The 14,664-nt window shown below is 29.3% G+C and overlaps 2 protein-coding genes across 2 annotated transcripts; both read left to right on the forward strand.

Moving 5' to 3' along the window:
* Nucleotides 1–4,986: 4,986 nt before the first annotated feature.
* Nucleotides 4,987–7,768, forward strand: Phum_PHUM529400 (2-hydroxyphytanoyl-CoA lyase, putative; the record flags this gene model as incomplete). The annotated part of the gene is made up of 13 exons (XM_002431398.1): nucleotides 4,987–5,061; nucleotides 5,142–5,204; nucleotides 5,286–5,449; nucleotides 5,528–5,709; nucleotides 5,782–5,952; nucleotides 6,036–6,147; nucleotides 6,258–6,387; nucleotides 6,500–6,688; nucleotides 6,772–6,847; nucleotides 6,920–7,092; nucleotides 7,175–7,347; nucleotides 7,448–7,571; nucleotides 7,673–7,768. 13 exons carry the CDS (start codon nucleotides 4,987–4,989, stop codon nucleotides 7,766–7,768), a joined length of 1,728 nt encoding a protein of 575 aa, XP_002431443.1.
* Nucleotides 7,769–8,291: 523 nt separating this feature from the next.
* Phum_PHUM529410 (uncharacterized protein) lies at nucleotides 8,292–10,478 on the forward strand (the record flags this gene model as incomplete). The annotated part of the gene is made up of 9 exons (XM_002431399.1): nucleotides 8,292–8,319; nucleotides 8,502–8,702; nucleotides 8,818–8,952; nucleotides 9,063–9,215; nucleotides 9,317–9,337; nucleotides 9,505–9,728; nucleotides 9,835–9,986; nucleotides 10,079–10,253; nucleotides 10,362–10,478. 9 exons carry the CDS (start codon nucleotides 8,292–8,294, stop codon nucleotides 10,476–10,478), a joined length of 1,206 nt encoding a protein of 401 aa, XP_002431444.1.
* Between the last annotated feature and the right edge of the window lie 4,186 nt (nucleotides 10,479–14,664).

A 14,664-nucleotide genomic window follows, 5' to 3' on the forward strand; every position in this document is an offset into this window, starting at 1 on the left:
ACTTTGCAAAAAAAAAAAAAAAAATTTTTTTTTTTTTTTTTTTATTCAAAGGTTGAATTTGTCAAGGGTAATGTCGTCATTATTATTATTATTACAAAAAAAAAAAAACTCGACTGTAATTAAATTAATTATTAAAACCGAATTGTTTCGAAACAATTTGACTAATGTCATCACTATACTCGTCGCTCGCATATAAAAAAAAAAAAAATTCATTTCCTGTTTATTTCGTTTCCGTTAACGGAAAACACAAAAAAAGGCGATTTATAGCGAAATTTAAATATAATAAATATATATATATGTATATGACGTCATTGAAAATTATACGAATTCGATTCCATCGTTTTCCTTCTTCCTTTATAATAATTCGACGTTTTATTAATTATTTATCGGTTATCGTTGATGATGATGATAATAATAATAATAATAATAATAATAATAATAATAATAATAATGGCGTGAATAATTTCATTGCGGCAATTAATAAATAAATTAATTAATAATAATAATAATAATTTTAAGATGGTGACCACCTTCGTAAATTGTTTATTACTATTTTCCTTCATTTTTTTTTTCATTTTTCTGCGTCATCATTATCATCATCATCATCATTATCATCGTCGCCGTCCTCGTCGTCTTCGGCGTCGTCATTGCCGTCATTTTTTCGCGTAAATCCTCCAAACGTCGAAAAACGAATATTAATGATAATAATAATATTAATAATAAAACGTAACGGTTAACTTAAATAATTTTTCTTTCACGAACTTGAAATTTTTCTCTCCCCCCCCCGATTCTCTCCCGCGTCTCCCCCCATCCTCTCTCTCTCTCTTTTTCTTCTTCTTCTTCTTTTTCTTGTTCCACGTTTACGCCGAAAAACGTCAGCAATAATTGTAATTAACCGCAAAAATAATATTTATATATATATATATATATATATATATATTCTCGGAATAACGCGACCAAGGTAAAATGCACAATTTTTTTTTTTTTTTCAACATTGTGCGGTCGATAAAATTAATAATAATGATAATGATAATGATAATAATAATAATGATAATGATAATATTGATAAACTCGTTATTGATCAGTTGGCAAAAAGAAAAAAAGAAAAAAAAAAAAATTTACAACCGCAATTTTTTTTTTTCCTTTCAATTTTTTTTTTTTTTTTTCCGTTTCGTTTCGCTTTAAAAGTTTCGAAACTTTTCCGAGAAATACTTTTACCGCGAGAGACCCCACGTTTCGACATACGATTAATTATTAATAATAATAATAATAATAATAATAAGAAGAAATAAAACGTTTTTTTTTCTTTCGTTTTCGTTTTCTTCCTCCTCTCTTTTTGTTTTCAACTTCAAATTAAAATTTATTATTATTATTATTATTACTACAATTAATTTTTTAGTTTTAGGCTTTAAGTGGGTCGTTTGATTGTTTCAACTGCCTGTTGTTGGTCTACAACAACAACAACAACAACAACAACAACAATCAAACAACAAAACAGGTTATTTAAAAAAAAAAAAAAAAAAAAAAAAAACATTCGATCGCGAAAATAATAACAATAATAATAATAACGACGATGACGATGATGATTATTATAAATTGAATTTTTGTTGTGACGGGTTAAGGAAATTTAAAAAATTTCTTTTTACCCGGCAAACAACAAACGACTAACAAACTACAACTTACAACTACAACTCACCTATAACAACAACTTCCTTATAAATGCATTTGACGTCATTCTCCGGTGATTCTTCGTCTAGCTCGTTGGTAATGACATTGAAGTTCCTCATTCTAATGTTAATCCTGAATTTTTAACAAAAAAAAAAAAAAAACAATTTTTTTTTATTTTATTTAATATCACGATTCTTGCGTAAATGCGTGGGTGGATGGGTGCGTGAGTGCGTGAGTAAGCGAGCGAAATCGCGAAAACACTTTTTTTTTTCCTTCGATTACAATAATAATAATAATAACTTAACACGACCGTTTCCTCGAATCGACTAAAAACTTAACAAGATAAACTAAATCATGTGGGGAGACAAATGAAAAAAAAAAAAAAAAAAAAAAACTGGCGTTTTAATAAATAAGGAGGCAGCGTCATCATCGTTTTGAATTAAACTTAATTTACTCAGAGCAGACGACGACGACGACGACGACGACGACAATGGCGGATAGATTTTCCTTCCCCCCCTCCCCCTCCCAACCACGTCTCTCTCTCTCTCACTTTCGATAACCGCTTTTCGACACTTTTTTTAAACACAAAATTTTCACACGAGTTTCCCGAGAGGGAGAAGGAAGAGGAGAAGGAGGAGGAGGAGGAGGTGGGGGAGGGGCGATACAAACACAAAGGAAATTAAAAACCCGAAAAAATATTAATGATAATAATAATATTTCACACGTTAATTAAAACTTGCCTTTGTATGACCCTAAAAACCCGAAAATAAAAAAAAAAAAAAATTTAAACGTAAACAAAACTCTTACTGCTCGCGTATTACTAATAATAATAATAATAATAATAATAATAATAATAATAATAATAATGGTATGATTTGCAACGATGCCTAATAATATGAATGCCGTTCGTTACGTAATCATTCACGAGAGTGAGAGAGAGAGAGAGAGAGAGAAAATATAAACCGATCGCGTGTGATTTTTAAAACATCATCATCATTATTATTATGTATATATACTTTTCCATCGTACTTTTGCTCTCTCTCTCTCTCTCTCTCTCTCTTTCCCCTTATCAATCCGAATGATGATGATGATGATAATGGAACAACACCTTGTAGAAAATTAGTCTCAAGTTTTCTTTTTTTTTTTTTTTTTCTATAGTTTACGCAATTCGAAGGACGAAAAACAATAATGATAATAATAATAATAATAAATCATATTTATAATTTATGACATTCTCCTTTAAGTAATCACTCAACCGTATTCTCTCTCTCTCTCTCTCTCTCTCTCTTTCCCTTTCTTTCTTTCTCCCCATATGATTAATAATTTATTAATTCATTGATAACCAATGGGAAAGAAAAGAAAAGAAAATAGTAATAATAATAATAATAATTGAAATTTTCAATTTTCTTTCCCATCCCCCACTCTCCCTCTCTCTCTCTCTCTCTCTCTACTTTTCCCATTGCGATTTATGACGTCATATACGATGTGATTTTCGTGACTTGATTTACTACACGCACGCACTCACGCGAGTGACGGTTATAAATTATTAATTTAAAAAAAAAAAAAAAAAAATGTTTTACACAAAAACTAACTGACTGAATGACTGACTGACTGACTGTCTGGATTCTCCCCGTGAAATATTTTGACCATCATCAGAGGTGATGGAGAGTGCCAGAAAAAAATGGCGACGATGATGGTCAAGGCGAAGGTAAAATAAATTTGCAAAATTATTAAACAATAAGAACAAAAAAAAAATTATTATTAATGTGTCTCGATGATGATAATAATAATAATAATAATAATAATGATAATAAAACGTGAATCTAAAAAACTTTGGCAACGCCGCACGTTTTTTAAAAAAAAAAAAAGATGAATAAACTTAAGAGGGACAGCTCAAGGCTAAAAAAAAAAATAAATTCCTGAAGTCCTTGAAATTTGGACAGACTTTTTAAAATGTGCCATATTGGAATAGATGAAAAAATTAAATTTAAATTTAAATTTAAATTAAAATTAAATTAAATTAAATAAACAGAAACGAAAAACCGAATGTGTGAGAAAAAAATTTTCTTTTTCTCATATTCCCACAGAAACCGTCGCCGCCATCAACCGTTTCGTGCAGTGGGAAAAAAAAAAAAAAATTCAAAAAATTAATAATAATAATAATATTAAGGTGACGACGACGTTATCATCATCATCATTACGTTTTTTTTTTTTTTTTTTTAATAGGAAAAAATTCCCAACTTAAATAATTATCGTCGACCGTATATACGAAAAAAATTTTCTATTCTCGTTTCGTAATGATAATGATGATGATGATCAATACCGGCATAAATTTTTTTAACGAAAAAAAAAAAAAAAAGGAAAAATCGATAAACGATTTATGAAATATTTTATTGGTCGTCGTCGTCGTCTTCAAATAAAATGATAATGATAATAATAATTATTTAGTCTCACCTGTCAGAAATCAAAAACTAAATGACGATGCTATCTGACAACACATAACACGTTAAACACGCACAAACACACTAACAGACACTAACGAACTGGACTACTACTACTAGCACACTACTGGACTAACTTTTCCTGATAATTATTTTCGTCGTTCACATGACACCGTCCATGATGGATCATTCACATAAAACACCGGAAAATAAATAAAAAAATCATTTAAATACCTTCTACCCCCCCAATTATTTGATGTTATTACATAATTTTTCTTTTGGGGGAAAATCAACGATCGAATTCCTTATTTGTTTTACAGTCTCCCTGTTAAATAAAAAAAACAAGAAATGAAAGAAGAAAAAAAAAAACAACAAAACTTTACGCGATGATTTAAATAAATATCTCTTATTAAATGTTTTTAATAATAAAAATATTTAAAATTAACTTTTAAAAAAAAAGGAATAAAATAAAATGAAAAAAAAAAAAAAAAAAATGCAATATAGACTCCCGAACGAGTTTTCACTTACAATCTGATTTTTTTTTTTTTTTTTTTTTAATCTCTTATCTTCGTACACGACAATTCTATTTACACGTTAAACTTCAAATTCCAATTTTTTTAATTTACTTTGTCGTAATCATTTTCCCATTTAAAAATTTATTTTGTTATAAATGTTATCTCTCGTTAATAATGAAAATTAAATTTTCTTTTTTTTTTTTTTTTTATATAAAAACGTTACGTGGTGTCGTTGAATAATTTTAATAATAATAATAATAATAATAATAAAAGAGGGAGAATCGAGATTAAGTCTTAACTTTATCAGCTTATTAAAAACTCGATTAAAGTTTTTTTATATAATTGTTGTTAGATAATAATAGATGACTGAAGTGGAAAAAATGTCGGAGAATCAAATTGATGGAAATAATATTTTAGCTGAAGCTTTAAAATCTCAGGTTTTGAAATTTTACAATTGTTTTTTTCTTTCTTTTTTTCTTCCCCCCCCCCCTTTAAAGTTAAAGTTTTCTTTTTGTAGGGAGTCAAATATGTTTTCGGCATTGTGGGAATACCTGTTATAGAATTAAGTTTCGCTATGCAGGTATATTTATATAAAAGTTTTAAAACTTTTTACTTTGAATGGGAAACAATCGATAACACATTACTTTAAAAAATATTTCAGAGAAATGGAATGTGTTTTATAGGAATGAGAAATGAACAATCTGCTTGTTATGCAGCTCAAGCAATGGGATATTTAACCGGGACTCCCGCTGTGTGCCTTGTCGTGTCCGGACCAGGACTACTTCATTGTGCAGGCGGAATGGCAAATGCTCAAGTTAATTGCTGGTTTGTTTGCACTCACGCATATTCGTTTTGAAATAAATTCTAGGATAAAATAATAATAATTTTTTTTTTTTCACAAAGGCCCTTGCTTGTGATAGGTGGTTCATGCCCTCAGGATCATGAAGGGATAGGAGGATTTCAAGAATGTTTACAAGTTGAATTAAGCAGACCCTATTGCAAATACTCAGCTCGCCCTCCTTTTTTAACTTTGATACCGAGACATGTAGAAAAAGCAGTATATTTGACAACAGTGGGAAGACCTGGTGAGTTTCTTCCCAACAATCTCCAAATCAAAGTGATTGTAAATATTACAGCAATCATAACATCAATTTCAGGCACAGCTTATTTAGATTTTCCTGGTAATTTACTTCAACAGCAAACATCAGCTTTTAAAATAAAACCTAAAAATTCTGTGAAACCGTTACCTGCCCCCCATTCCGATGCCTTGAACGAAGCCATAAACTTATTGGTCAATGCTAAAAATCCTTTGGTCATAATCGGAAAAGGTATTTAAAGTCGAGCGGTAGTGAAAATTTTTACTTACCAACTTAACAATTAGAAATTTAAACCCTGATAATTGGGCTTTTAGGAGCAGCCTGGGCCAGAGCTGAAAATTCTGTCAGGAATTTAATCGAAAATTATAATTTTCCTTTTTTACCAACGCCGATGGGAAAAGGTGTAGTATCAGATAATGATAAAAGGTAAAGGCCTTGTTTTGTTTTGTTCCTTTTTTTAAAATTTCCTCATGTTATTTAGGTCTTTAAAAAATTTGATTGTTAAAAAAAGTAAAACCTACTTTTTCTCATTTAAGATGTGTAAGTGCTGCCAGGACTGCTGCTCTCTTAAATGCTGATGTGGTTTTACTACTCGGAGCTAGACTCAATTGGATTCTTCACTTTGGTTTGCCTCCCAGATATCAACCGGATGTTAAATTTATTCATGTATGTATGAAATGATGGAGTTTTTTTTTTTTTTTTGTTTTTCCAATGACATTTTACATAGATTGAAAAGAATTTCTTATTTTTTTTTTTTTTTTTTTTTTGTTAAATTTAGGTTGATTTAGTAGCTGAAGAAATGAATAATGGGACTCCTTGTGCAGTAGCCATACAGGCAGATGTTGGCATCACTTGTGATGCTTTGGTAAATGCCCTGAAAGAAAAAAATTTTTCCATCGATTTAAATAATAATAAATGGTGGAACATGTTGCATGGAGCAATTAAAAAAAATACAGAAACTGTTATGGTGATTGTCCTCAAATGAAAATATATTAAAATAAATTTTTAAATTTAAGGGGAAATGTTAATAACGAATACAAACATTTACAGAATATGTGCTTAGACACTTCAGTTCCTCTGAATTACTACACTGTTTTTCATCACATACAAGAAATCATTCCAAAAGGTAAGTTGATTCACACACCTACACACATACACATACAAAATGGTGAGAGTAAAATTTTTTGTTTACTTTTAGACAGTATAATTGTAAGCGAGGGTGCCAATACAATGGACATTGGTAGAGGACTACTTCCAAACATTTTACCAAGGCATAGATTAGATGCAGGAACATTTGGAACAATGGGTGTGGGACCAGGTTTTGCAATAGCTGCTGCATTATGGTGTAAAGATTTTGCACCGGAAAAAAAAGTAGGTTGCAAAGTCGAGAACTATTAGTTTTTCATTTCAAATTTTGCGAGTGATACAAAAATTTTTTTTTTTTTTTTTTCAGGTAATTTGCGTAGAGGGAGATTCTGCTTTCGGTTTTTCAGGTATGGAAGTTGAAACGATGGTCAGGTACAAACTTCCCATAATTATAATTATTGTTAACAACAATGGCATTTACAGCGGATTGGATAAACAAACATTTACAGATTTTCAAAATCTTGGAAGTTTACCAGAAATGTAATTTGAAAAATAATAATAATAATAATAATAGTAATTAACCTCTTAAAATTTATAAATCATTTTAAAAAAATTAATTTGAAATTTTTGGCATTTGCAGAATGCCTCCTACGTCACTGGGAACAGAAATAAGTTATGAAAAAATAATGGAATTATTCGGATGTAAAGGTTACATGGTGAAAACAATTCCAGATCTTCAAAATGCCTTGAAAATATGTTTGAAGGTAAACAACATCAAGTTGTTGTTGTCGTTGTTATTATCTAACAATAATTGATAAAGTTTAAAATTGACATAAATAATCATTTAAAAAAAATTTTTTTTTAGGAGACAGATAAGCCGAATGTTATCAATGTTTTGATAAATCCGACAGCAGGTAGAAAAGCTCAAACATTCAATTGGCTAACAGAATCGAAATTATAAAATACGTATGAGTACAAGTAACGTCGGGGAAAGGGGGGGGGGAAATCCAATCAAATGTATTTTTTTTTTTTAATGTAAATAAAAGTTTTATGTAAATCAATATCAGCAGTATTTTTTTTTTAAATACATTTTTTTTCTCATTTCCGTTTAAAATTAATTACGAATGATGTTAAACGAATTAATATTTTAAGGAATTATCAATGATTTGATATTATAAAAGCTCTCAATTCGATTTTAAAACATTTTTTTTGAAGATGTAAAAAAAAGAAAAAAATATAATAAATGTTCACTTTACCTTAAATCAAAGCCCGTACGTTAGTTAAAACGTTGGTACCGTCTATGACTTTGTCGTGTCATTAGAATATTTAAAAACATGGTTGTTTATAAAATTTTATAATTGCTGTTATATCCCTCGACGGTGTAATAACGACGGTTTTCTTCGTAAATAAGATTTCAATTAAAATAAAAACTGATGAAAATATTGAAGAATTTCACGCCTACTACTACCAGGATCCATTCAAAAATGTTATATTTAGAAGATTACCTGGAAAGTTAGTGTTAATTCAATCATTCGGGTTTTTTTTTTTTTCCTTTTTTTAAATCACGGTTTGATGATTCGATGATTCGGTTTTTTATTTTTTTATTAATAATAATAAAGTATCAGAGCACAAAAACAATCTTTTTTAAAAATGGCACACTTACCCTAATGCACACCTATTATAAATTCTTTCAGTGATTGAACATCTACCACAGGAGTTGAGAGATAGATTTACAGAAATGAGAGAAATGGATTTACAAGTTCAAAATTCAATCGACAGTTTAGAAAAAAGAGTTAAAACGTTTTTTTCAAATGCTAAAAAAATGAAACCAGAAGATAAAGAAAAAGAATATCAAGAAATTAGAAAAGCCTATTACAAAACATTGGAAGATGCAGGTATTTGAATTGAAAAAAAAAAAAAAAATTTTTTTTTCGATTAATGATGATGATGATGATAATGATGAGTGTTTGTAAATTATTTATTCATTTTTTTTTTTTTGTTATTCTCAAGATGAAAAAGTACATTTAGGCACTGCTATGCATGATCTTGTGGATAGATATCAAAGAAGGTTAGATGTTGAAGTTTATAAATTCAAAATGGAATTGGAAGCGGATAACAGAGGAATAACTGAAGTTCTTGAAAAAAGTAAAAACGATTTTCATTTATTCATTTTGTGACAAAAATATGTTTAAATGTTCTGTTCACACTCTCGAATATTAAATTTTTTAAATATTTTTCTGTTTTTTAATTATTAGGATCTCTCGAACTTGATCAACCACAACCCAGTTCTAGTCAAAAAGAAAATCGTTGTGTGCATTCATCAATACTAACAGGTATCGTTCATGTATTAAACCTTCACCTAAATGATCATTTCGTCATTTGTCAATCATCATGTCAGTGTGCGATATGTAAAAAAAATTTCAAAACAAACAATTTTAATTTATTTACACAATCAAACAGGCACAATTTCAAACATAACAATAATTTTTTTTTTTTTATAATGGTGAAGACGCAAAGGTAGAAAAAGAAAGTATGATATTACTCACATGTTTTCCTTTGATGAAATGCAGCACCAACAACCTGCTGTTATAAAAATATGATATCGTGATCTTGTTGTTTCATAATCTCCTCTCATTTTCCCCTCGTGAAACTTTTCTTGCAGGTTTTTTATTATTATTATTATTATTATTTGTTTAGATCATAGCAATAGAGAAGAAAGACGTAGAATCGTGCCTGAAAGACGTCGAGAGTCCGTCCTAGCCTCTGAAAAACGTCTTTCGGAACGTCCTCCGATGGAAGTGAGGCCACCCTCACCGCAACCCGTTGCAACTCCTCCGTCTAGTTACAATTTGGCACACATCGGGGCAGGAGGAAACGCGATAGCGGCGGCGGCTAGTCAAGCCATTGCTGCCACGCAACAAGTAATAAAACGTTTTTTGTTGTTGTCGTTGTTGTTGTTAACATTCATTCACTTACTTTTTCACTACGAGGGATTTGCTTTGTGATTGACTGATTGATTGATTACAGATGCAACAAGGTCGTAGAACGGCTAGTTTAAAAGCATCTTACGAAGCGATAAACACGGGAGTTCACGCTCACGAATTAAGCATCGGAAGAGAATTAGCTGGAGCTGCTCACACGGCATTGCAAGCGACTCAGGAAGCCGCACGAAAACACAAGTAATTACTTTTCTTAAGTTATTGTTATTACCTAACAATAATAATAATAATAATAATAATAATAATAATAATTTATTTAATTGATATTTCAGGCGTGCGGCGGCTGCGTCACCGGTTATAGAAGTGCCAGCAGAAGAAGAAATGCCCGTCGTGGATTCGTCGTTGGATGCGGAAAATCCCGATTGGACGTACGATCCCAACGAGCCGAGATATTGCATTTGCAATCAGGTTTCATACGGAGACATGGTCGCGTGCGATAACGAAGACGTGAGTTGAGTCTTGTCGATATCATTATCGATATATCGATATATCGATCGATCGATCGATCATCGCGATATACTAATATCGATTTTTTTTTCTTTTTTTTCATTCCAGTGTCCTTTCGAATGGTTTCATTATCCTTGCGTCGACATAACATCTCCGCCAAAAGGAAAATGGTTTTGTCCGCAGTGTACGGCTTCGATGAGACGACGTGGTTCTAGAAAAAATTAAATTAAATTAAATTAAATTGCCAAAAAAAAAAAAAAATAATAATAATAAAAATAATAATAATAATAATAATAATGTGAAAAAAAAAAACGTGTATTGTTTTTTTTTTTTTTTTTTTTTTTTTTTAATTAGAGCGACAAAAAAATGATGATGATAATAATAATAATAATAATAATAATAATAATAATAATGAAATAAAAAAAATTAAAAGATGAATAATAATAATGATATAAATTTGCAATTTTTTTTTTGTTTGTTTTTTTTTTGCCCCCCCCCCCCCCCTTTTGTTTTTGTTTTTATTTTTAATCAATAAAAAAATAAATAAATAAATTTGGTTGCTTATAATCTGTTACCTGTTAAATAAATAACTTGAGATTAAATTAAAATAAAATAAAATAAAAATTATCCCGCAAAATATTTTTCAATTTTTTTTTCTTTTTCTTTTTTTTTTTTTTTATCCCACGGGAACCATTTTTTTGTTTTTGTCGAATTGTACTTTTTATTAAAGAAAAAAAAAAAAAAAATTTGATGGTTCCACGTCGTTTCCTATTCCCTTCCTTTTCGTTTCCGTTTATCATCATTATCACCTGCATTATTATTTATTTATTATTATTATTATTATCATTAAAAATATTAGCTTACCTTATAAAAAATCATTATGATGATGATGATGATGATGATGATGATGATGATGATGATGATGATGATTATCCTTATGATAGTAGAATTGAAAATTTATTTAGAAAAAGTCGGGGAAAAAAATAAATAAATAAATAAATAAAAGGTAAGAAAAAAAAAAATGGCGAACGTCTCTCGCGATTGTCATTTTACAATTCCTTTTCACGACATTTCATTTTATGTAAATTAATCTCATTATCATCATCATCATCATCGTGTAAAACCCTGCAATTGATCAAAATATTCCGACGCGACATTTTTATTAATTTTTTATAAAAACAAATGATAAAATAAAGGAAAATGACGAAAAACAAAATCAAAAATATTCCTACTCCGATTATGGCGTCGCCTGTCGAACCTAAAATAAATAAATAAATAAATTCGTTTATAATTTTCCTTTTTTTTTTGTTAATGGCGACGTTACTAATGGCATTACTAACTTCCGTTTCCGGTTTTAAAATTTATCGTTTCGTTTATCGTTTCGTAACAAGCCGACGGTGATTTCACTTCGATATCGAAACGACAAGGATCATTATTCTGAAAAAACAAAAACAAAAAATTAATTTTCGCGCGCTTTTTTTTTTCAAATTACGCTTCATACCTTGACCTTGAAAAATCTTATCAACTTTTTTCTTTTTTATCAACACGTGACAAAAAAAATAAAAATCCAAACGATTTGATTTTTTTATTTCCCCCCCCGTTCGTTCAAATCACGGACGGAAATAAGAAAAAAGGCGCGAATGAATGGAAAATTCAAAATTTATATATAATAATAATAATAATTATTCTGACATAAAATTAATTAAAAAAAAAAAAAGAAAATTACGTAATTTTTCTTCAAACACACGCTCGGGAAATTTTTTTTTCGATTTCAAGGTATACGAATAAACACATAAATCCCTTACGAAACCTTATTATCATTATCATTATCATTATTATCAATTAATTATTTTAAACGCACTCATACGCAAAACACAAACTTTTAATACTCGCACTTCCGGTTTTTTTTTTGTTTTTCTTTTGTTTTTCATTTCATTCGATTTCAAAACCAAAAAAAAAAAAAGTATTATTATTATTATTATTGCTGTGACGTTTGTTTGTTTGTTTGTTTGTTTGTTCTTCGTAGAACAAACGTCAAAAAATTTTTAAATCCTTTATGAAAACTCTACGACGACGAGGATTAAGCCGGAGAATGGGAAAGCAAAGCAAAAAAAAAAAAATTTTTAAGTTCAATTTCGACTATGGAAAACCAACCGACGGAAACGCACGCGCCCACGCACACACACACACACACACACGCAAGGGATCAGCCTGGAGGGAAGAAAAATGAGAGGAAAAAAATCGTAACGAAGTTATGAGAATCGTAAAATGACAAAAAAAAAAAAAGGAAACATGTCGGAAAAGAAATAAAAAAAATTTTTTTTTTCCTTCTTCTGCTAACGCTTGAGTTGTTTAAAACAACAACAACAACAACGGAAACGAACAAACAACAATCAGCCATTTTCGGAAAAGATTTTAATGATTGTATTACAGGAAGTTTGACATGTGGTGTGGCGAAATCACATAAGGTCCACGTGCAAAAATAATAATAATAATAACAACGATGATGACGTCATATGAAATAAATAACGGAAATGTGAAATCGTTCAAACGAAAACACGCAAAAAAAAAAAAAATTCACTTCCGTTATTCTTTTCCAACACACAAAACCCACAAAAATTTTTATTTTTTCTTCTTCTTTTCGATCCAGAACAAACAAAAACAACCACAACAACAACAACCGACGATTAAAAAATAAATAAATAAATAGTGGAAAATAATTACGTTAGTAATAAAAAAAAAAAAACAAAAAAATTAATTGCATGGCAGCCAACAACTGAAAAAAAAAATTTTTTTTAAACAAACATAAAATAAAAAATTCCGTCTTCTGCTTTTTTTTTTTTTTTTCTAAAAAAATTTTACGACCTCTATTGTATAAATAAATAAATAAAAATTTTTATTAAGTAAAACCACAAAAAAAAATTTTCCGGATCCATTTCCGGTTTCGTCGATATTACGTAATCAAATTCGAAAAGTTTCGCGGATCCGATTAAATTTAAAAAAAAATTTTTTTTTTTTTTTGGTTTACTTCCGTCGGCAAAAGATTTCGGAAAAACAGGAAATGGAAATGATGATCGTTTGGTGGAAATCGCAACGCGTGCGGGAAAAAATTCATTGTTATGATGACGATTTCAACGAAAATAGAAGAAAAATTTGAAAAATTTTTTCGAAAATAAGAAAATTCGAAAAGAATTCGAAAAAGTAAAAAACGGGTATAATATTTTCAGTGATGAAACCGCGCACGACGAAACCCTCCACCGTAGAAAATTCGAGTGAGAGAGAAAAAATATGCCGACGCCGCAAAATCGCGAAGGGAAGGTTGGGATAGGGGGAAAAAGGGGAAAGAGGGGGAGGGAAGAAAAACCTTAGAACGTTTTCCATTTTCTTCTTAAATAATCGTGAATCCGTTGAACAAAAACAAAAAACGAGAGAAATAAAATTTCAAAATTCATTCTAGAAAATTCCAAAATTCAAACGGGGGGCGGGGGGGGAAAACTCAAACGAACTCACTAATGAAAGATTCCAAACGTTTAAATGGTAGCAGCAGCAGGAACAGGAGCAGCAGCAGCAGCAGCATTATTAGCGCGTTAGAAATTAATAATAATAATAATAATAATAATAATAATGATGATGATGATGATGATGACGATAATAATAATAATAATAAAATTTAATAATTTAAAAAAAAACTGGACAAACATAAAGAAAAATAAAAAAAAAAATCGTTCGTGAATTTTCTTTTTTTCATTTTTTTTTCCTTTTTTTCCTTTTTTTTCCATTTTCTTTAATATTCTTATCGAAACAACGAAAAAAAAAAAAAGAAAAACTTTTCTTATTATTATTATTATTAATATTTTTTTTATATTATTTTTCATAACTTTTTCATAAAAAAAAACATTTTAATAAAACTTCAAAAGAAAATAATTTTCAATGACACGATTTTTGTTTCTTCGGTAGGAACAAGAAGAAGAAGAAAAAGAAAAAAAAAAAAAACATTTATTAAGAAATAGGCAGAAAGAGAGATAAGGGGGAGGGGAAACGGAGAAAGTAAAAGAGAGAGAGAGAGAAGGATAGGAAAAGGAAAAGATTGAAAGATTGAAAGAGAAAGAGAAAAAGAGAGAAGGAGAGAGAGATATTAAGTTTAAAAACTTTTTCCTCTTTTTTCTATTTTTCCTGTTTGTCGTTGTTGTTGTTGTTGTTGTTGATAACAAAAAAAAAAAAAAACAAAATTCTGTCGTCTGCTTTTTTTTAAAACATTTATACATATATATATATAAATATAAGTTATAATATCATTTTTTAATATTAAATTTGATATTTTTTTATTATTTACAAACAAATATTTTTTTGTTTTTGTTTCCCCCCCCCTCCGAACGTTTACGAAAAAGCAAACTTTTCGTTATCATCATCA

Source organism: Pediculus humanus, genomic scaffold, assembly GCF_000006295.1.
Source record: "Pediculus humanus corporis 1103172108287 genomic scaffold, whole genome shotgun sequence".
NCBI lineage: Eukaryota > Metazoa > Arthropoda > Insecta > Psocodea > Pediculidae > Pediculus > Pediculus humanus.